Here is a 23970-nt window from a genome sequence, read left to right as displayed (position 1 = left end):
TAATATTCATAATTGGTTCCATATTCACATACAGTGGTTCCCAGTTTTAGAGTACAGGTAATCATGCTGGGCTTACAAAATGTGCTTGTGGGAGAGATGCATCTGTGCCTCTGTATACAAATAAAATTATTCTGGACACAGGGAGACCAAGATTTTCTAATAGGACCAGTCATCTTATTAAGAAGGCCCAGTGTAAAAAGTTTAGTGTTTATAAGAGACCATATATTGATTCTTCAAATATTTTACTGCAATCTGACAGTAGAACATAGACATACGTTTTCCTCTTCCAAGTAGTTGGAAACTTACAGGAACTTGAAATATTTGGACTTGTTTAAAAAGACAATTAAGGTTTTATCCAATCTATTCCTACAGTGTTTAAGAGAATGAAAGCTTCAAATTCCATCAGCTAGCTACATCATACAATGATGGTAACATCCTGCAAGAATTAAATACTGATCACTTTTAAATTGCAATGTGATGTAACAAACAGCTGTGAAGAACAGATGATATGTGTGTTATCCTGGAGCTTTTACAATTTGGTTAGCAAGTCCACTGATGTACGAAGGACCTCTATAAATCAAGGGAATTTAGTCAAGACTGAAACTAGATTTGGTGCCCTGAATGCAAACATCGGTTTTTGTATCACCTATAGGATTAAGATTGGATTTCTTGAATTGGGAGCACAAATGGGCAAAAAACCTTGTATGATCTCTCCACTGGAGCAGAGCAGCAAGCCACATGATGTAATTTATATGCGGTTATTAGTCTGATATTCAAACCTAGGAAATAATCTAGTCCTCATTGGTGTTACACAAGGATTTTTCAGCTTTACAGTCAGTAAAGGTTTTTCTTTCTCACTCTGTCAATTAGCCTCACTATTGCCATGGTGAAGAGTACCATACAGAAAGCAGCAGAGGATCTGACTTGTCTGATATTATGGAAGAAGATGAGGAAGAGCTGTACTCTGAAATGCAGCTGGAGGATGGGGGAAGGCGCAGAGTCAGTGTGACTTCACACAATGCACTTAAGGTAAATTTGCCTGCAGAGAAACCTTAGGAGTACCTCCATGTTTTGATTCTTCCTTTAAATCATTTCTTTTTGTCAATTAATGGATTTGCAGACCATTGAAAATCACTGTTGTATAGACCTAGAACCGGGGTGAACCCTGTTTATGATGTCAAGGCCACTTTAATACATTTATTCCTTTTTTTTTTTTTTTTTTTTTTTTTTTTTTTTTTTTTTTTTTTGCATTATTCTGTAATTCTGTAGCTCATCTTTTCACTAATTGACTCTTTTCCCGTATGTAATTTTTGAAGTTGCAATTTCTGTTCTATATCTGGGGACCTTTCCCATCTCGATACGACAATATACTACATGTGCTTCTAAGCAAGGAGATTCATGTAAGCATACATACATATAGAAGAAAAACAACTTAGTTTTTCCATGTCTGAGTAATTTGTCCCTTTTTCCAGTGCTGGTCCCATCTCTTCCACAGATTTTAAAGCATGCTTGTAAAAAAGGGAGTTGGGTTAGCTTTGTTTGATAAATAAGTTATCAGAAATCCTTGTGCTCTGATTATTAAGGAATCACCAGAGACAGCAGGAAATGCCTATCAGAAATATTGCTTTAACACTGCACAGAAATATTAATTGCGAAAGACAACTTTAGTATAACAATTGAGAGTATATACGTAGAGTGTTGAACCTACCTATTACAGAACACGTATTTCTGAGAGTATATTTGTACATGTAAATTGTATTTGCTTTTTATGTGTCTAGCAATTATGCTAAATTGTGTTTTTCTTAGAAAGCTGAATAACTTGAATGATAGGGAAACTCACAGGTTGATTTTTTTCTTCCAATATGCTGTTCTTTAAAAAACCAGTATTATTATTTTTCTCATGCATACAAGAATTTTAACCATTCTTGTAACTGTTTTTATGTACTATAAGTTCAATCCTTTTATTCTGATACTATCTGGAATGAGACAGGTACTTTTTCAAAAGAAACGATAATCGGGTTTTCTATTATTCTGCTAACATAAAGGTTGAAGCCAAAATCCTTCTGCATGCTGCTTCTGTCCCTTTCCTCTAGGAAAAAGTCAATTATGGCTAGACTGTTCATGTTCTTTCTGCATCAGAAAGTATTTTTACTTACTGGTTTTAAATTAATATTGCCAGTGTTAATATTTCAAAAGAAAGATCCAGACCCTTAATTGGTGTGGTAAATCATTTTATACTTGTTAAAGTCTGCAGGCATACTTCTCTTGATGCAGTAGTGTATAATGAAGGGTACAGTTGGTTGACTCATTCTGCAGAAGTAGCATTCAGTATATGAGTACTTCCTGGAGAAGGGACTCCTGGATGTCTGAGTCTATTTGGAGAATATGGCCCACCATGCTGATAAGTTTTCTGATATAAAATGCAGATCAGACTCTACTCCAGAAATGCTTGTTAATTTTCCCCTTTTGCTAGATCCAGTTTCACTTTGCAATATCAGTAATTAACAAAACAATGAAAAACATGCTTACTGAATTTTCCATAATGTAATCAGATTCCTTTTCCTCTTGTAATCTGAAAGTATGCCAACCATGGCCTTGCAGCTGTAATTGAGCATTCTCTCCTGAGTTAATACATGCCCCCAAGTAACAAGAAAACATTTTGCATGCAGATACATATTTGCTTTATTGGGAGATTATTATTCCCTCCAGTCATTCCCTAAAACAAAGGCTGATGTGGGTGATCAAGGGAAGGTTCGACTCACTTACCTGTTCTGAGCATTCTGAAATGTGGGATATTTGAGCTCAAATCAAAACTATCCTTGTTCATATTTATTGACTTTTTTCTACTTTTATGGCAGCGTGTCTCAAAAGTTTTGTAAGTGTGATACACATTTTAAAAAGAATGAAAATAGGTGAAACAAAGTCATAAAGTAACTTAGTTCTTAATGCCTAGAAGGGGAAGATACCCAAACCCCAGTTAAGTTGAACATGCTCAGAGAGAGGGGTATTGATGAAGTCTCCAAGATGATCCTGTCATCATTTATGGGTGCTGTTGTGTCCAGAGACCTGCCTGATCTGGGCAGTGAGTAAAGTACAAGGAGAGGTGATCTCCATGATGTAGAATCTATAAACCATGTCAGTCAAAAACAACACCTCCTGCATCATTATTCTTTTGTATCTTCTGAGTCCAACAAAGACTGCATAGGATTCTTTTGTCACACCAACAATTGTTTTGTGTAATTGTAATAGAAAAATTAAAAAATGTATCTATCATGTTCAGAATATTTGTTTTATCCAGGCTGGGATATTTTTTACCTACTTTTGGTATAAACAGAGACTTTTACTTCTGTTAACAGGCCAATGCTCAAATATTGGTTTTATCAAGCAGGTATGAGATTATGATGAGAGATTTGATGACAGTGCAGACCAAATGACATCAGAGAGCAACCTGCTTCTCAGGGTTCTTTCCATGGAAGCCAAGCTTTAAAAATGGTGCAGTTTAACTGTTTTACAAAGGAAGCTGGAACTCCTTTAATGGTGTCTGCAGAGTAGCTCTCCTCTGGCAGGAGATGAAGGAGTATTTGCTACGTATAGGATGCTTTAACAGATGCAAAGCAAGAAAGCTTGCTAGAACAGAAATTTCATTTTCAGATACGGGTTCTAGTTACAAAGAAACACTAAATAGAAATTTGGCATGGGGCAAGGGACATACTAAGCATTAGTGCTGTGTTTTAGTGCCATTCTCATTTACCATGCTGGAACCTGTATGCAGCTTTTATTGCTTTGTTTTAAATGCATGGGTTTATTCTTGTTCAGAGCATCACTCAGTTGTTTGTACTGACCTCTCATGTTGTATCTGACACCCAGCAACTTCTTAATCATGTCCTTATTTTTCACAGATTCTCATTCAAAGCATGACATCCTTTTCACTAAATGAGCTGCATGTCTTATGTTTGCCATTTCTCTAAAACTAATTCTGTCTTTATTTTTCTTTTCTTCTCCCTTTTCCCTCCCATTTTATTTTTGTCACACACTATTTGTTCCCTGTCTGGTTTTTAACATTACATAATCTTAAGGAGTGCGATAAGAATAAGACCACTGAAGCCACTTTTTTGGAACAGCCTGACTTTTCACAGCAGATACATCACAGTAAAAAGCTTTTCAGTATTCCAGAAGTAGCTGAAGAGGATGGTGAATACTCTGAACTGCTGTACAAGCAGGGTTTAGGTATGCCCTATAAAAAGAATCCCACTATAGCTAGAGACTCTAGACCACCTAGGCCCTACAATCAAGACCAGCAGCACAACTTCTGGTACCCAGCCAAGCACAGAATTTCAGGCATGGAGGATTTTGCTGCAGACGACAAAGGATGTAAATATAGCCGATCCTTATCGAGAAGCCCAGACAGTGGACTAGACTGTGGAAGTGAAGAAGAAGAATCTCGTTTTAATTTCAGATATACTTGCGATTCAGTTTCTGCCAACGTTGCATCTAGCTGTTGTGCAGAGACTGCTAACTGTTCCTGTAGGAAAAGCATGAGGCCATTGCTTGCTCGCAGGAAAACTTTAACCAGACAAACCAGCATCGAAGAAGATTTTGGTGACCTGGCTCCTTCCTTTGTAGACCTCAGGAGTGAGCAGGTCAAGCCCAGTTATGAGAAAAAGTATGAGACTCAGAAATGTAGTAAAACAGATCATTTATCTAATGAAGATGTTCAGGGAGGCTGGAAGACCGACTTAAAAATGGCTGACTCTAGGGCAGCTGGTCTACTTGCAAAGCCATCCCACAGAGATGCAGAAGACTCTCTGGTGTGTGAAATAAATCTTCCTTCTAACATCTGCTTGCCAAATCAGTCTGTTTTCTTTAGTTCGTTCTTTTTTGTTCTTTCTTTCCCCCCCCCCCCCCCAAATTAATTTTTAGAGTCCATCGTTTGGACTTATCTGCTACATTTTCCCCTTTTTATTTTAATCTCCCCATTCATTTTTGTATCTTATTCTGCATTTTCCTTTACAGTCCTCTTTTGTATCATGCTGAAATCAGTTTAATTTGCTTTACAATGTTTTTCCCACAGAATAAATTACAATAATGGCTGCTTTTATTAAAGGACAACTGAATCTAAATTTTAATTAAGGGTTAGCTGAACTATAATTTTTCCAAAAGATTGTTTTTATTTATTTCGCCCATCTAAATGTTGCATTTTAAAAAAAGCTGCATTTTAAATGGAAAACTATTTCATCAATATTTTTTTAAATTATTACTATTAATGTCAAAGAATTCATTTCATCACATTGTTTTTATTCACCTCATTCCCAGAATTTTCAGGATATGCTCTTTATCATGAAACATCTCCGGACAAGAATCAAGATTCTCCCTCAGTGTGACAGTGACCCAGATTTATGGAGTCACAGGTTTCATCATATTTCCATTTTCTACCTTATCTTTGCACTGTCACTACTTTGCCTTCCTTTTTAGACCATCTCTTCTTGCCTTTGAAGTTGCAGACTGCATCTCTGCATGAGAATGCAGGCAAAGAGCTTCTTCCAAATAGAGAGGCCAGGGTCATTCCATATCTTTCGAGGATGCCTCTGCGTGATCTCGCCTATTTGCGTTTCTGTCCATTAATCTGTAGCAGAGTCTCCACGCTTTGATAGATGCATCCGTAGGCATCCCTGCTCCCTAAAGACCAAAGCAAGTTCTTTACCCTCTCAGTCTGCAACAGTCCAGAGTGGAAACCTCAAATCTAATGTGTTTCATGTAAGAGTAGTAATGAGCTGCCTGCTCTTCTAGCCTAGCAGTTTATGCTGAAAGGATCCTTAAAAATTTTTCCCATTAAAATTGGTGCCCAAGCTGTACTAATCTCAATGACTGCATGGTGAACTCTGGAAAGCATTAAAATAGTACTATTTGGTTACTAGAATCGCAATATTTTCTGCAGGGGTAGTGAACAGAAAGAGACAGCTGTGATGTGAGCCGAAGTGTGTCTACATTCCCTTCTACATATTTCATTGACTTTTAAAAGGCTTTAACAACCAAAGGCCATTATAGAAAAACAGTGTGCTCAAAGAGAGGAGGACGTACACTTGTTCACATGCTGCAAGCTGGACAGAGCTGCATAGCTGAATATGAAAAAGGCTCGCCTTTTTGGTACAGTCAAATTTCCACAGCTCTCATGACTGGTTATACTGCTCTTCAGCAGGTTATCGCATCATCTTAACAGCAACAACAAAGGCAAAAGAATATTTCCAAAATTATTCTTTTCTTTTCTTTTTGTTCTGATGTGTGGCTGCTGGTTACAAAACTCTGCCATAAATCAGGGAACCATTTTTTCTTTTGCAGGTTTGCCAGGCAACAGTATTTACTTTTCAGCTAACCTTTCAGTTAAAAACTAAGTTTAGTTGCCTTTAGAGCTTATGCTTCCAAATGTGATTGACCTGATTAATGTGCAACCATATAACCATAATGTTATCATGCATGTAACTTACAAACCTGTTTTTTCTGTTGTTGTTTTTTAGCTTTTAGGTAATCCATCATCTGCAGGACGGCCTGAAAGGGTGGAGCATGCAGGGCGAAGGTCTTCTCATGGCAGTGCAGTGCCACAAAGGTCTCGACCAATGTTGGTCCCTTCCATTGGTTAGTTGGACAGATTGGTGCATTTCTGTTCTTTGCAGCCTCAGAGTTGGGAAGGTGGTCCTCAAAAAAGAAACAACAGACACTTGTCTTGAACCATGGTTACTCTTAGTTTAAATGAGGTGAAATGGAGCTGAGAACATCTCCTTCTAAATATGAGTCTCACAGGGGGCAGAATCAGTAGTCATTGACATCACTGGAAATCTTTTCATTGAATTTAGTGGATATTGGAGCTTTTCTAAGGTTGTTTAAGCTTAGATACTCTTAGAACTTACCTGAGAAGAAAATTGCAGGCAGGCTACTATATAATCAGTAAAATAAACGTACCCATTCAGCCATTCATTCAGCCATCCATCTTTCCATTCATCAGCCATCACTTTGCATTCACTTTCCATTTTCTTGACTACTTTTTGGAATTTAGCAGGAAAAATGGAAGCTGTTACATGTAACAAGTTAGTAGAACTTGCATATATTTACTAGATTTGATCCTTCTTACAGAATCATCCCTATTCTGGTTTACTTACGACTTAAACTATATGCTGGTGTATACCAGAAAATCCAAAAAGTAGTGCAGAAAAGATAATGGAATCAAGACACTATGGAAAAATACCTATCTGTTAAAACATACACTCTATACTGACAGGAAACACATGGAAAACAAATGCAGAAAAGGTTCTGTGGGCTATTAGCAGAACTTTACTCCATAAGGACGTAAAGTTAGTCCGGTTCCTGTCCCTAACTTGGACTTCTAATTTGTGAACGCTCTAGGCATTGTCAGGAGGATAAGGAAGTAGTGTCAGGCAATTCTCACCTGACATCTGTATGAATGAGAGATGTCACAAATGGGGATTATCAGAAGGAAAGAGACTGATCATTAAGGAATACGTTTATTTTTAAATATTAAAGATTTTTCCCTTTTCATAGAATCACACTAAAATTCCTGGACTGTAAATTAAAAGCATAATCCACCCAGTGGGCACAAATTATTTTGCTATTTAGTAGATAATTATTATTATTGAAACCATAGATCAGGAAACACGCACAACTGTAATGCATGAAACTTTCTTAGTGTCTTCAGTATAGCATGACTGGGCAGAGGCTGATTCTCGTCCCACATCCTGGTGTGAACCAGGATAATCTTCACAGGTGTCCATGGAATTATACTGGTATGAAAATGGGAGGTGGGGGTGGGGGGAATCAGCTCCAGGGAGGCTCTTGTGCTTCCATTGGAAGGGTTATTGTTAGCTGAACCAAATAGCTTTCTGTGGTGGTTTGTGCTCGGCTGGAGGTCAGGTGCCCACCACGCTGTTCTGTAACTCCCCTCCTCAGCAGCACAAGATGGGGAAAAAATAAGATGAAAAAAAAATACACTTTTGGATGCTGGTGTGAAGACTGTTAGATTTTCATGTCCTTTTTCTCTGAAAGCAGCCTTTTTTTTCTCAGGAGTAAAGATTTCCGGTTTATGTTTGGACTAGTTAAAGCAAGTTTTGTATCTAAGTTCTTTCTTTTATATTGTCTGCTAGAACATTTTTTTTAATTAATAGTGAGAGAGTAGACAGGTTTGTTTGAATTAATCCTTTGGGTTTCCTTTTAGTTTTAATTTTAATTAAAAAATAAGGAAAGTGATTACATTTATCAGAGCTCGCTTTCTGTCAACGAAGTTTGAACATGGTAACCGCTAAGTGATGACTTCGCTGGTTGGTAGTTCAGTAGCAACAGCTTAGGAATCAGATAAAGAAATTAATTTCTGATAGTCAATCTGTACTCAAACAGATAATTAACTAGAAAATAAGATCTTCAGGTTTTATTTCTTCCAGTGTTACTTAAAGAATCATTTAGTGTGTGTTGTGTTATGTGCAATCCACACAAATGCTCTTTGGGGAAGTTCCATTAGGAATAAATTACAATATTGTCTAATACTGGTAACAAGCAAACTACTGAGCGTTATGTACAGTACCTTAAAAAAAATTGTAAAAAAAATGCTGTGAAGCTGTTGGAAGGCCCTTAGGTTTAGAGTTCAAGAGACCTAATTTCTGACTAAAAGACTAGCGATTAAAATTGCTGAAAGATATGTATGGAATATTTCTTGCTTTCAGCATCATACTATACTAAATCACTGTGAGGGTAAGTGAAGCAAATATAAACACTTAATAAAACTCTGCACAAAAGTTGCTTCCTGTAAGCCTGCTGGGAAAAAAAAAAAATCTAGAAGATATGAAATGTACCAAGAGTTCAGAAATGTATCAAGAGTGTCATTTTTGAAGATGGGAACTATTCTAGCTGTGTCATTATAAAGTGAAAAGCAGAGTAAAATAAAAGGAAAGAAGGTAAATATGATTGAGCCAAAGTATAGACTGCTTAAATACATGAAACTGTTGTTGGCCTCAGCATATATCTCAAAAATGTGGATTCCAAATGTCTTGGCAGCAGCTTAGTCCTTAACGTGTATGCCTGGAGTTTTTGGTGAGTTATTCAGCTAAAGGGTCGCTTTAGTGATACAAAGTTCTAAAGGCAGCTCTGGGAGGTTAAATCAGTGGGAAAGACCTTCAAAATTGTAATGTTCTTAGGATTCCAGTGATAAAAACTTTCTCAAAATGTTCCAGAATTTAAATTCTTTGAGGTATTTTCTCCATTAAGCTATAAATACTTTAGATTAGAATCTTCTTGCAGGTAGGACTTAAGTAAATGAATTAATTTTTGTTTTTAGGTTGATACTTTAGAAGGTGAAACACAGTTTACAGTGCACTTGACCTTGCAGATCTGGCAGGTAGGATTGTTTAAACCTCATAATAAAAGATGATTCCTATCCAAAGATCTAACAAACAATATTTACGCTGTATGAATTCTAAAAAGCACACAAATACTCCTTTCAAAAAAAGCCCCTTTAAAAAAAAGGAGGTACCTGTTTCTGTGATTTCTCTGCTGAAGAAGGATTTCTAGAGGCTGAGACATCTGGCTCAAGTTGTGCAGTGTTTAGCCTTCCTACTATGGGCAAGTCAGAAAAAGAGGTAGGCAGAGCCTGCCCGCAGGAGCCTCCACAAAGGCAGCTATACAATATGTTTTAATAGATCGTTCCCTTTTTCTCCATAGAAATTACAATGGACAGTAACAGTGAAGGCGGTCGGTCTCGGTCAGGTAGTGAGGGAAATATTTCACCTGTAAAAGAAGAAGCTTATTATCGCAGCATTGGTGGACACAAGAAATGGCCTCAGCAGCGTACCATGGCCTCTGAATATAGATACGGTATGCCGAACATTATTCATCCTTTGTGACAGACACATTTTAGAGCTGCGTGTTAACAAGTGCGGTTTCTGTATGACAGCATTGCATGCAATGCAGAATGCCAGGGGAGCTGGCTCTTTAGTCCTGTCTGCTCTCAGGTAAGTTCCTCCGGCTCAGCTGTAAGGTACCAACAGCCCTTAGTCCTCTGTCCTGGAACTGCTGTGCAGCCACCTTTCCATACTCAACTGAGTCCAAGCATACTGCATGGCATGAACCCGTGTGAAGCTGTCCTGCTACTAATGCCAGCCAGTATTTACTGTACTTCACACCTGAACAACCATTCATCTAAATGACCACATTTCCACTCGATTCATGTAGACTGGGCAGGGACAAACAGTAGCTGGTATATCACAGCCCAGCGCCCTGTAACAGGAAGCAGTTACCATTTGTTATCCTGATTTACAGCTTGGGCCAAATGAAGATTTGGGGTCTTCCCAGTGTCCACACAGGACTTTGGCTGTGTCACCTGGTGAAGACAGAAATTATTCTTATTTTTAGGAGTAATTACAAACTTGTATTACATGAGTAAGGCAGTTATACCCATTACTGATAGTATTTCTTGCTTCATCAATATAGAAATCATTACATGATCAACAGCTCAGTTTTCATAGTTCATAACACAGTAGATTGAAGTGTCTAATACTTAACCTGTGAAAGCAGCCCAGGCCGTATATAGAGCTAAGAAACACATTAGGGTTTTGTTCATACCTGAAGTGAAAAAAAAGGAGCCCTGAAAGTTTAATTTACCTGAAAGGTAAATCCTAATTTAATGCTGAGTTTCAAAGCAAACGTATGTGACTGACTGACAGCCAGCTCATCAGCTTGTGTATATTGCTGTATATCTAGTCAATCCAGTGCAGCTGTGGTTGCAATTACACATCGGTTGGGAATCTGGCCGGCTGCATCCAAAGACTTAAGATTTTACATACACAGTTACATGTGTGTGTATATGTATGACATACCTCTGTACCTCTTGAAAGAGTAAGATAAGTGGCTAATGAGCTAATCAAGAGATTATTTGATTTCTGGTTCATTGAAGCAAATTGTGACTATTCTGAATTAGATAGTTGCAGGCCAGTGCTTTTAACAGAGATACATTTACCTGTAATTCATGCTTGCACCTAACCCCCATAAACTGCGGTTGGAATTGGATGCAAAAATCCCTATTGTTAATTTAAAAAACAAAACACCCCTTAACCCGCCTGTTTTACATTGGCTGGTGGGCCTGAGTATGAACCACAGAATGACTGCAACATGACTGTGTGAGGAGAACAGAGAACAGAACAGAGAAGAATCCCATCCTTTGTGTCCCATTGCTTTCTGTCCCACATGTGCCCTTCTCCTGCACTTCCTGTGCTTTGTGCCTGCCTAAAGCTTCTTGGCTGGAATTTTTCCCTCCCCTTTTGCTGTTCTGCATTTTTTTCTCTATTCACATTCTTTCTTGCGCTCTGGACCCAAGAGTTAGTAGCTGTTCCCCTAAAGCTGTGACCCTCTGAACATTTTTTCTGGGAGTTTAAAAATATCAAGTGTTGAATAAAATGCATCTGATGTAGACGCAAAAAGAGGAATTTTATCTAAAATATTCCTTATTGAATGTTGAAACTATTACCCAAAATTGGAGTATTTAATTTGTAAGAGGTGATTACAGTAAACATTGTATTAATATGAAAATTGTTGGAAAAAAATTTTATATAGTTGAACTACATTTTCATCATAATTCATAACATCGCTTTCTCAATTTATTCATTGTGAAGGATCTTATAAAGTGAATGCTAAGTGTTGATTCAGCAAAGAACAAAAGTGCGTGACTCCCACTGAAGGTAGCGGGACTTGCGCAATAAACTGAGTTTTTTAGAAGTGGCTTATGATTTTGAGGGCTTAATTTTTTGGGACTTAAGCTTTGTATGCCTTGAAGGAACTTAGTTTTGGGGAAAGCGCTGCCACATGCTCTTTCAAAACAAAATTAAAGGCCTTTAAAACCCATCAATCAAAACACTTATTGTTAGCAATTTTGGCTTAATTTTCTAATTCACTGAAGTCCATCCTTAAGTACGTTGTTGAATCATAGACTAAACCCATTCTCCAGGTAATTTCAAAAGTCTGAAAGATGTGTGAGACAAAATGTCAGTTCTTGTATTTTGTGTCCTAATGGATTTGGTACCCTGCAGTGGACAGACTTCAGTGCGGTGTCAAGTGTTGTGACACTCGTGGATGATCTTTCCTAGTGAGCTTATGGTTAAATGCAGTCATAGCTAACCATTTCTTCTCAATTTTAACACATCTTGTTAGTGTTTGGGTTGGTCAGGGGCACTGCTGGCTATGGTAACTGTTGACTGTGCTTAAACAAAATCATAGGCAGCGTAGCTCCGACCCTGGCATAACTGACACTACTGAAATAAATTTCTTCTTGCGGAGAGGAGAGGTTATGACCATGTTTTAAACCTGGTAATTAAGACATGGTGTGTCAACACGGCTGGGATGTGCTTTTCATGTGTCCATGAAGAGCAGAAGCAGCTGTGCTGGAAAACAGGTGGATCCAAAGCATGGTTATTTTTGCGGTAGTGATAAAGCCTATCAGACTCATCATTATGTCGCTCTTTAACATGCTTCCTTAATTGATGGCAAACCCTAGTAAACCTAACAGAATTTGCTTCGTTGTCCGAGCTGTATCCACATGTGTAAATGTCAGTGTGGTGTAGCAGATCAGCACCACACTCAGTGCATGCAGATTGTATACGCTTCTTTTTAAAAACCAGCAACTTGTTAATCAAAAAAACCAACACCAACACCAAGCTTAATAGGACATGCATTAAGTTAATTGGGTTTTTTTCACTGAAATGCCAAACATTTTTCAGATATTAACTGGTATAGTTGAAAGATGAGGCCAGCTTGTATTACTGAATTGTTCTTTTCTGAATTTACTTTCATAGATGGCTATGGTGGTCATGACCATCTTTCTCCAGATATCTATGAAGAATCAGAAACAGATCCTGGCACAGAAGATATTTCTACTCGGATATTTGTTGCACTCTTTGACTACGATCCACTGACAATGTCCCCAAATCCAGATGCTGCAGAAGAAGAGCTGCCATTTAAAGAAGGACAGATCATTAAGGTGGGCTCTAAGAATAAAGGAGACAAAGGACCCGGTTTTACAAACAGGGTTTCTTTTGTTCTGTGTGGAGAAGGCTGCCTGTGTGACTGGAGTCCAAGACTTTTTTTCCTCTGGAGGTTCAGGCTGTAAATCTCACTGGCTCGGGAACCTAATACCTAGTGCTAACAGCTCAAAAATAAATAGGTAATGGGCAAAAATCTCAATAGTTAGGGCCAGACTCCATGAAAGATGTAGGTGCCAAGACCAGAATTGTGACTCTGAAGCCCCTGTGGCCATTGCCACAAACCCTGCAGGAAAAGCTGCTTCAGAGAGGATGTCTTCCCTGCAAAGATACTACACAAGTGCTTAGTGTTGTACCTTCGTACATACCAGAGCTGCTGGGTGTTTTTAAATGCTGAACACTCCTAGCAAGTATATGCTTAATATTGAAGTCTAGAAGTTAGGTATTTCTCTTCTAGAGTCATCTTTTTCTGAAACAGGAGACCATGCCCTTTTCTCACTGTTTGGTGTAAAATATACACCCTGCCTTTAGACAGGGTGCAGCAATTGGGCGTTTCATGTGACAGGGACAGCACTGGGCTCTGTCAAGGTCTCTAGCCAGCCCTCTTCTATCCCAGCTTGCCTCATTTTATGCTTTGTGCATCTGCGAAGCAAATTTTTTTGGTTTGCTGATCTGATTTTAAAAAGCTAGCAGATTTTTCTGTTGAGTCGGCAAATGTAAGCATCTCCTGCTGCAGCCTTGTATCTAACTGATCTGGTGCAAAATAAGCAGAAATGAGAGTGGCAGAAGGAACAGCTGCTGGTAGTCCAAGGGTAATTGAGATTCAAGTGTGTTGTAACACTGGCCATTTGAAAGAGAAAATTGTGACTTAGGCTATTAAAATACTGACTGCTTTCCAGTATGTTGGATCAGATCCTAATACACATGTCCATATCCTAAGTTGCTTTTATTTTTAAAGTTAAATACTTGGTTAGATATTTTGCTTACCTCCTTACATAAGTTTTATGCCAAAAATATGGAACTTATGTAAGAGCTTATTCTTTGCAAGAATGTTCATTTCACTCAGATATTTTAATTGTTTCTTAACAAATATGTACACATTTGGCACGGAACAGCCTAGAGAGACATCCCACTTATTCTCAGTGAAGTTTGTCACATACTGTCAGTGATGTTTGGTTTGTGTTTGAGACCATGGTGATTACTATGTGATCTGCTGCTTTGACTTTCTCATCAAATTGTTGTGAAGATGGATTAGTTTGCATTTTTAAAATACTTTTCATACATTACCTGAGCAAGCAGGATGGTGGAGGGTCAGTTCCAGCATGAGCTGTATGAAGTCTGTCCCATACATGTGTTACGGTCACATATGCTGTACTGTGTGAAGTAGCAGAGGTGCCAGGCGAGTCATGGATATATAGCCATTAAAACTGGAAAGCGTTCCTGCACTAGAAAGGTGAGGGAATTTACAGTCATTTTTAATGCGCTCAGATTTAAAGTGAAGGGATTGGTTTGGGGTTTTTTGTTTGTTTTTAAAGAAAAGAAAGAAAACAATTGATTTGAACCCAAATAAGGGACAGTCTGAACTCAGTCATCAGTTTTGCCTTAAGAACATCACTTTTGTTTAGTACAGTTCTTGTTCTAGGCCTCTGTATCATTAGTAGCCTTTATGAATGGGCTGCATTTTGAGAACTTAAGAGAAATTTTGGATTTACCTGCTATCATTGATGAAAATTCATGCTATGTTTATACCTTTGTTCATGTTTTGTGCAAAGACGATGGCAGAGCTTCAGTACATATACCAAGTATATTAAGTATTACATAGGTGGTTTTGATCATATACAAGTTGTTCCCTTCAAAGTAACTCTTTGGTACAATGTTGCAAATGCTTCATTTGGAATATCGTTCACACAGCACCAGAAATGGGCAATTCTGTAAACATCAGTGTACAGCCTTAAGTATACTTTTGGCTTAGCACAGGGAGAAACAGATGACTTGTGATGGTGTCTCTCACTTTTTGTGCATTTCACTACTAACAAAGTCCAAATTCTGCTTTTATATATCTGAAGTTGTAATTCAAATTAATATAACAATTCCAGTTCGGTAACATAAGTCAGAGTAGTCAAAAACTAACGTAATTCCACATCCAAACTGTAGTCATCAGCCTATGATTTAGTAACCATTTAGCCTGCATTAAAATTCCCAAATGCTAAACCCTTTATTGACCAACATTATCACTCTTTGAATAATAGGTTTATGGCGACAAAGATGCTGATGGATTCTATCGTGGAGAAACCTGTACAAGAATTGGCCTTATCCCATGTAATATGGTCTCTGAGATCCAAGCAGATGATGAAGAGATGATGGATCAGCTTCTAAAACAAGGCTTCCTTCCCTTGAATACACCAGTTGAGAAAATTGGTAAGGGAAAATACGTACGCTTCACTTCTCCTAACTTTTGGGTGCTATTAACTTGGCTGGATCCGCCTTGCCTTTTGTTTTTCCTATATGCAGATGTATCCAAATTGTACAGCAATTTACTACACCATGGGATACATTCTGTGTCGGTATCTGGATGACTTTATTCAACTCATGCTTAATCTTGGTCACATCTTTTTCTGCAAATGTGGACTTGTTTCTTTACCACTCCATTCATTACTTCTTAATAATAATTAAAAAAGGGTCTTGTCACCTGAAAGATTTCTAGACACAGAACATGATCCCTGTGCTTTGGAGTGTGCTGTGCTGAGGTGCTTTGTGATATGCTCACTGCTGCAAAGCGTAAGAAGATTCACTTCTTCATTGTTAGTTTTACTCTTCTGCATTTTCCTACTTTACCGATAATTTAAAGGGATGGTGGCAGAGGGTTATGTGTAATCTCACTGGGGATAGCACAACATATTGTGAGATTTTGCGGATATCGCAGTAACAAACCCTTTAAAAAGCAGAGTTCGGCCAAACAACTCTGTATTACAAACCACTGGTATTATGTCATTCGTTCACTGTTGTACACAGACACACAGTGCAAGTATCTTAACTTAGAATTCTTTCTAAAAATAAATGTCATACAACTATCTCAATGTTTTAAATTTTTCAACATGATTCAGAGAGTATAAAGGGCTGAAATTGGTTCAGTCCTGTTTAAAAGTGAACTGTAAAAGTGGTTGCTAAAAAAACCAAAGAAGTCTTTGACAGTTGTTTTCTTAGATTGAATGAAACCTTGTTGTTTCCAAAATCGCATTAGTAAATGTGAGACCAGGGGGTGGGGGGTGGGGGTTGCTGTTTAAGATATTGAGATATTTTAAAATTCTCCATCGTCCATTAAGGGGAAGGATCATCTAAGTTCTGAAATGCTTCATCGAGTTCTTAATGCAAATCTCGGTATTTATTTACTTACGCTGCATGAATACAACCAGTATTCCCACCCACATGCACTTGTAAACCCCACTGCCCGTCGGCTCCTCTGAGTATCGCACGTACACCCCCACGTACATTTGCAGGACAAAAACCTGGGGCAGGCACAGGGCAGGACCAGCAGGTGTGCCTGTACGGGGCCGGCTGCTCGCGGCACTGTCCTGCATGCGGAGTCATTTCCGTGTGGGTCCACATCATGCAAAGTCTGTTGGAGTGAGACGCCTAGCTTGCTTTAGGTACGTCTGTAAACACGGCCAGGGGCCTGGTGGGATTAAGAAGCATCTAAGCACACGTCCGCTTCCAGCAGCGAGGTCACGCCTGGGTGCAGAAAATACCTTCCTGAGCAGCTACAGTGGAAACACTGCTTTAAGTCCTGCTTAGTGCTCTCCGTTGTTGATACGGAATGCTTGTGAAAAAAGAAACGCTAACCTACATCGCTCCCCACAATTTGAGTATTTTAGCTGTCTAACGGTCAAATTTTGCGAATATAATTGGATTTTTTGTTGCGCTTAACTGGCAGTGGCTCCTTCAGATAGCTGAGAAATCAGAAAGTCTCTATCTTGGAAAGAGACAGAGGCATTTTGTGACAGAAATGTTGCCCTGCCTTACACTTTTAAGCAGTTCTTTTTATTCTGGGATGTTTCACGGCAAGCTGTAAGCAACCTACTCCCAGCAGTTCACCTTTAAATATTTTAGCACTTTAAAAGGATCATGTATTTTCTCTTTAATATGGATTTAAATTAGCCATTTAAAAAACAACAAGCGCTCTTACTAATGGATTTGGAAAGGAAAGCTAGTTTGGCTCTATTTTAAACTAAATAGAAATTCTGAATAGCAGAGATCCACGTGCTCAGACCCTTGCTGTCACAGAGGCTGCCCACGTGGATTTTTAGCAGAAGCAGGCTCTAATTGCCCGTCTGTCTCGTATTGTTACTCATGTTTTTAATGTCATATCAGACACTTTACATGCTGTGTTCATATGACTATATTTTTCTTAATCCTTTGCCCACATTAAATCCTTAAAAACAGAACTCTGAACAGCTTCATATCTTTTCTTCTTTTATTTGTATGCATGCCTTTCCTGAAGTCAACTGTGACCGTTTCAAAGAGAGCACACGCTCTGTACACCGCAGATCCAGAAAGTCTAAAAGAGGTCTGTGCTAAGAACCAATAATTTGATTCAAGCTGTAAATTCGCTGAAATTATTTGAGCTGTCTAGATTTATTTTTTTATGCCTTTGAACTTTTGGAAAGCAGCGGTTGGAAAATACTGTCACATAGCAATTCCATAGAGGGTCCTTCTTGGATTCTTTTCTTGGTTGTAGAGGGGCTCTTAACCCTGAGCAGTGGGCAGTGTCTTGCCCCAGAGAAGTACTTCGGAGTAGGAAGTGTGACTCTGAGACAGTCGTTCAGGTATCGGCTGATCCAAGCTTTGGGGAATCGGGGGGATCAGGTCCTGCGTCTGTTACAGTCTGTGCTGTCATTTTGGATCCCTCCTTGTGTTCTGCATAAATCCCTTGCATTGGTAGCTGGGAAGGTAACTCAGACCACCCACTGCAAGAGTAGGTGATACACACTTACCAAACGCTTCAGTGTCAGCCGGTGGGTGTCGTGACGGCTGTGAGTGCACGCCATGCTCGGTAGTTGCTCCTACATTAGCCCAACCTTTAATGTTCCCCCTCCTGCCAGAACAATCCGAGGGTGCCTCCTAACCCCCCCGGCTTCCTCTGTCACACTGCATAGCGCCCATCAGACCTGCCCTCAGTGCCTGTCTGTAAGTAGCACTAACAAGCATGTTTGTCTTGCTAGAGCAGTCATCTGCAAGAACCATGCCAATACCATTCAAATTTAAAATTACGCCCATTTTGGTCTTCTCTGTAAATGTTTAGTATCAATCAGTACACATTTCATGTGGTTCCTGGAAACTACAGATTTTACTCCCTTCCTTCTGTTCCCACAAAGGAAACTCGTAAAATTAAACAGTACTTGAGAATGTGGTTTTGTAGTCAGTCTTGAAAATGTTGCAAACCACTTGCATAATGAATAGTCACTTTTGTCTTGGGACAGCTGAGTGTCTGTTTCTCCTTCCAGTCTCCCAGCAGAAAGCTGAATGATCCCAGGTGGAAAATTCCCTGAGATTAGGGGGTGGAAGGGAATAGACGGTAAATATGGAAGTTTGGATAAAATGCAGCAAACACAAATCTTGACTGTTTGGCTTTGTATATCCTGGTAACGTCCGATTCTTACAACCAAGACCGGCTGAAAATTCTGGAATGTTACTTCTGCAGAGAAGTACTCCTCAGAGGATTCAGTGGCTTAGAATAAAGAGGGCAAGCCAACTGTTAAAGAAGTATTTATGAAACGTACGCGCTGTTTTGAAACCTTTATCCATGTTAATAGGTTTGGTAATCTGTGACCTGTTATCACTGTGCTAGAGAAATACCAACGCTGCTACTGCACTGTTGTGAAAATGATGTAGGGAAAAAGTTGCACCTTGTTTTGCTTTTCAAAATAACTTTGATAGTTTTCCTTCCCTTCCTCTGCTTGTGATCGGAACAGAAAGAAACAGACGGAGTGGCAGACAGCATTCCGTGTCTACAAGAAGGATGGTGGCGCTGTATGATTACGATCCAAGGGAAAGTTCTCCCAACGTTGATGTAGAGGTACTGACGTAACTGCTCTTGATAAGCGCTGTTACACACTTACAGCAGATGTGCAAAAAAAAAAAAAAAATAGCACAGGATTACAAACATCAGTTAACTGGTTTCAGGCAGATGTGCATGGCAAGCTTCTGACTTCAGTAAAAGTAGATTTGATTCTTGTTCAAAACCAATCGAAGAATATCCTTTGTAGGATTTATTGAAGGTGGCTCAATACATTATATGGTCAGCTATGGATATATGTTGTGCAGGATATGTGTATACATATCTATATAACTAAAGTCTGTAAGGAAAAAAAGCATGGAGTTTTGAAGAGTAGGGAACAGTTACTTTCCAACTACTGTTTTCAGTTTTCCTTCTTATGTTTCCACGTAAGAACACTGTTATTTCCAAGAAGCGTCCTAGCTGATGCCAACGAGCTTAGTGATGCATGCTTTCCAACCTCTGTAACGTACAGCGCCTCCAAAAATCAGCCCTCCTTCGCAGCCCAACCCAGAACAGTATGGCGCGGTAGAACAGCATTTGTAACATAGTGTATTTTTCTCTTAATTGATGCACCTGAGCTTCCGTGGAAGCATGTTGTTGTGGTAATTTTGGGGTATTTTTTTGTGTATCAACATAAGGATATCTTAAACAACAGCCCACCATGATCTAGATCTTCGTTATGAGTTTATCTTCCATTTATCTACACACAATCTCCCATTTCTCCGTATTTGTTATCAGCAACAACAGGATCACTTTTTACATTGTCTTTGATGTGAAATAGCAAGTCCCTCGATCAAGATTCAATGCAGTTTCTTCTGTTTGTACATGCGTTGTGGCAGGGTGGTCAGGGTACGCTCAAAGCTCTAGAAAATAATTGCTACATACCTACAAGTTTCCCCAGTGATCCTTTACAATGTTTTCTTAATTGGTGAGTTGCAGAACAATTTGGAATTTTTTAAAGTGAATTTAAGTATGTGGGACTTAATGCTTTAAAATGCAGCCAGAGTTGTCTTGTATTTCTCAGTGAACCAAATCTGGTTCTAAATTATGGTGTTTCAGATTAGTTTGGGCAACCAATCAAATAAATTGTACTGATATGTTGCAATCGTTTTATTTGTTCTCTCTTTCCCATGGCCACAGGAAATTGAAAATAAGTAAAAAAAAACCCCACCTAATTAAATTACATTTAAACCACAGGCAATTAAAAAGAGCCCAGCACGGTGTTTGCCAATGGCAGACTGGAGGTGCCTGTTACGGAGCCTGTATTGAACAGAATCCCATGTAGCTACACAGCAAATTAGCTCCCAAACTTTGTGTTTCAGGAGCAGCAGGCTCAGCTGTACTCGTACCTGTTAGTCCTAGCCCTGAACCACGGCCAACCCCTATGTCTTGTTCCCTCCTCCCAGAAAAATGGACTTTAAGGGACCTTTGAAGCCACATAGCTCAAAGCCCCAAAGGTTGTTCAAGGCTTTGCACAGATGAGTTCGAGGATCTCCAGGGTCCGGTTACACACAGTGAGCCCTGTGGGTGTCTAAAAACCTAGTGGGAGAGGTGACGGATATAGCAAGCTAAAAAAAAAAAAAAAAAAAAAAAAGCAAATATAGTTTTTAATGGTGTCTTAACATAAAGGAGAGGGGGAAATATTACTGGGTTTACTATGAATAAAGAAATCATATATATAATATATAGAGAGACTATATAGAATATATATAGAATATATATAGAATATATATGGAATAACAGAACATGCACTGTCATGCGTTCCTTTTTCTGCAGGCTGAGCTGACATTCTGCACAGGGGACATTATTACTGTCTTTGGTGAAATTGATGAAGACGGATTTTACTATGTAAGTTGGCTTCTTTTTGGTTGCTTCAGACTGCAACACTAGCCTGAATTGTTAAATGACAGCCGGGGGGGACAGCTGCCAGCTAATCTAACAGAGATGCCAACCCGCGGGACATGCCTGGGAGCAGTGTCCCTGTGGCATTAGCATCACCATGCCTGGTCCGTCCCAGGGAGGCTGTGGTCACAGCCAGCCCAGTTAGAGCTGGGATGGAAACCGGGCCTGGCGGATGCCTCGCAGGCTGCAGCATAACCAGGAAGCTCCCTTCAGTGGAGACGTATGGCGCTGAGCACACGCCACTTCAGCACCTTTTCAGGGGCTGTTGTTGGTGCAGCTCGGAGCTGCCTCTGGCATTGCCTAAGTAATAACTGCCTCATGTCATCTGCTGGAAAATGTGTATTTTGATCACACGTATCCATGCCAACACATGACTGACTTCTGATAGGTACAGCTTTCCATGTGGGAGAAGAACATAGATACGGCCTGTCTCTACAGTAAAGGGTTACTTGATTAACATAAATCAATACAATAGTTCAGCACTCTTCTAAGCACTCATTAAAAGATCACGCTACTTTGTCACTCCTTAACGAGTGTGATGGTGGTAGACAATACTCCAGCATTGCTTGCCCAGCTGAATGGTCTTCAGGTTGACAGTAGCTGCCAGTCTGCACCTGAACATGCCTTTTCCATGCCCACGGTGTACTGGCCATGAAAACAGGCCCAGCTGTCTCTTTCAGATACACTGTAGAAGTGACCCCTGTTGAGGCCCAAAGGAGTAGTTTGATCATCTCAGAAGCGCCTTTAGGCTGTGCAGCCCAGCAGCACACACACCTACGGCACTGCAGTTCCAAGGACCCAAGTCCAGAAACTATGGGAATTCAGTTCCTGCTTCTCCATTGTGCATAGCTGAAGAACACGGGCATGCATGTGCTCTCTGTTACACACACTAGCACTTGTCATCTTCAAAAGTGTGTAAGCTTCTAAGGTCCCGTGTCACCTTAGATTGTTAGTTCCTCTTCCTTGCTGGCTCTGAAATAGTCAAAAGTATTTCCTTGCCTTCTTGGGTACCTGTTTGCTTTAATTAAAACATGGGCTGAAACTTTCATCGTGTTGCAGGGTGAACTTAATGGACAAAAGGGGCTGGTTCCTTCCAACTTCCTTGAAGAAGTGCCTGATGATGTTGAAGTCTACCTATCTGATGCACCCTCAAAATACGTTCATGATACACCGATGCGTACAAAAGCAAAAAGGGTAAGCAACCGAATAAGAAAACCTTAAATTTTTATTTTCCATTCCATTGTCTCATATATAATTTAGGCATTATTTCTAACATTTTAAATCCATTTGCCCATTTGAAATTAACTTCCAAATATATAAAACGTAAGGAAAAATGACTTGACTTAGCCTTAGACTAGCTCGTTACATTTGTAAAGGAAGAAACTAAATTTACCATTTGATTGCAGTCATTACAGTACCTTCCATTATAATTTGAGTTTAAGCAGCTTCTCCCTGGTGAAAGTAGTTAACTTCCTAATGATTCTGAACTACTCTTACTGCCTGCAATATCTAGAGGAAAGCAAAAGTTCTTGTGGACGAAAAGACTGGTACAAGCATTCCTTTAAATACAGACCGTAAATGCAGCCGATTGACAGTGTTCATCTTTCAATCCCTATGACTTCCTGTTCTAACTGGCATTAGTTAATTGCCAGAGACTTCTCTTCTATGAAAGACTAATCATGTTTAGAGTATCTCATTTTTGGTTTTGTTTCATCACTGCAATACTTTTATATATTATATATTTTATATATATTTTTATTTCTTTGCTCATCTGCTTGGAAACAGAAGAAGAGTGTTCATTTCACACCTTAATAAGGCAATGTAGCCTTCACGTAAGTGAGCAACTGAAGATACCAATAGAGATTTCAGTTACAGCTACCTGGCTCTCTAATGCAAGTCTTGAAACGTAATTGTGGGGGAAAAAAAAGAAAAGAAATATGTCTCCAAAGTCCTTGGCCACCGAAGAACAGGCTGTATGCTTTTACTATTATCTAGCCAAGTCAATTTAGTTTTTTTAGGAGACAAATCCTTAAAAAAGGAATCCTTAGGAATATGTCAATTAGACCTTGCTTTATGAAGGTCAACGTTTGGAACATATTTCTTCACAAGCTAAATGTTTACGTTTACATAGAAAGGAGAGTTTGATGTCTAACTACCCTACAAACAAAAGCTGCATATTGCATTGTTAGCCAAGCTGGGATGTAAAAATTCCAAGCTCCTGTATCAAGAGAAAAGCACAAGACCCCCAACCCTTAAAGAATGTACAAACGAAACAAAACGTAAGCTGATACGTACGGTAGTTTACAAGGGTATAGTTGGTTTTGAAACTCATTACACTGAAATACAGCTACTTAAATTGCCTGCCTTAAAATGTGTTTTCCATAATCGATTATACCCCAGTTTGCCTAAGACCAACTATTCAACAATTCTGAAAAAATCCCTTCCTATGGTATAATTTGCTCGGATTTTTCCTAGAAGGTGCACATTTGAAGTATTAGCAACTGTTTGGTTTACCAATGCAATACAAGTCTCAGTACGAAACATGCAGCTCACTGAATGAATGCATTAGACTAAATACATGGTATCTTCAGGTGTACGTTGGGGTGCTTTACCAAGTTGGTTTTTTTCATTAGAATTAGACCTTGATTAAAAATCAAAGTAGGCTTGAAGCCCCTTTGCTTAACTCACTGTTGCGCAACAAGCCAGTAAATTGCTGATGTTTTAACTTGAACTATGAGATAACAGGGATCCCTAAGGCATGGATTCTACTACAAAGATATCATCCTAATTGATAGTATCGCACTTTGTCAGCCGGGCACTGTAGTTAGGACAGGCTGAGTATAAGTAGTTTTAGCATTTTCATTCAAGTGCTTCTGAGGATTGAAAAAAAAATAAATTAAAAAATAGCTGTTTAAAATATTTAGGAATGCAGTCATCTAACTATCGTGCAAGTATTCACCTTCATTCAGCAACCTCATAGCTGCAGCA

General features: G+C 39.1%; 1 protein-coding gene across 4 annotated transcripts in view; it reads left to right on the top strand.

Moving 5' to 3' along the window:
* The window catches only part of RIMBP2 (RIMS binding protein 2), a 162224-nt gene that overhangs the window by 136057 nt on the left and 2197 nt on the right, over positions 1–23970 (top strand). The window contains exons 18-27 of one of the 4 annotated variants that reach the window (XM_027780786.2): positions 871–1029; positions 4077–4808; positions 6513–6630; positions 9718–9870; positions 12840–13024; positions 15275–15443; positions 17524–17589; positions 18995–19098; positions 20857–20928; positions 22042–22176. In XM_027780786.2, coding sequence (XP_027636587.2) covers positions 871–1029; positions 4077–4808; positions 6513–6630; positions 9718–9870; positions 12840–13024; positions 15275–15443; positions 17524–17589; positions 18995–19098; positions 20857–20928; positions 22042–22176 — 1893 coding nt within the window. Of the gene's footprint in view, positions 1–870; positions 1030–4076; positions 4809–6512; positions 6631–9334; positions 9395–9717; positions 9871–12839; positions 13025–15274; positions 15444–17523; positions 17590–18994; positions 19099–20856; positions 20929–22041; positions 22177–23970 lie in introns of those variants that run through there. The other 3 variants (XM_055796012.1, XM_027780787.2, XR_008745803.1) reach the window with 3 other exon arrangements.

The sequence above is a fragment of the Falco peregrinus genome, chromosome 2, assembly GCF_023634155.1.
Source record: "Falco peregrinus isolate bFalPer1 chromosome 2, bFalPer1.pri, whole genome shotgun sequence".
Taxonomy (NCBI): domain Eukaryota; kingdom Metazoa; phylum Chordata; class Aves; order Falconiformes; family Falconidae; genus Falco; species Falco peregrinus.
Note: the sequence above shows the minus strand (reverse complement) of the source record. Positions and strands in the feature narration are given on the sequence as shown.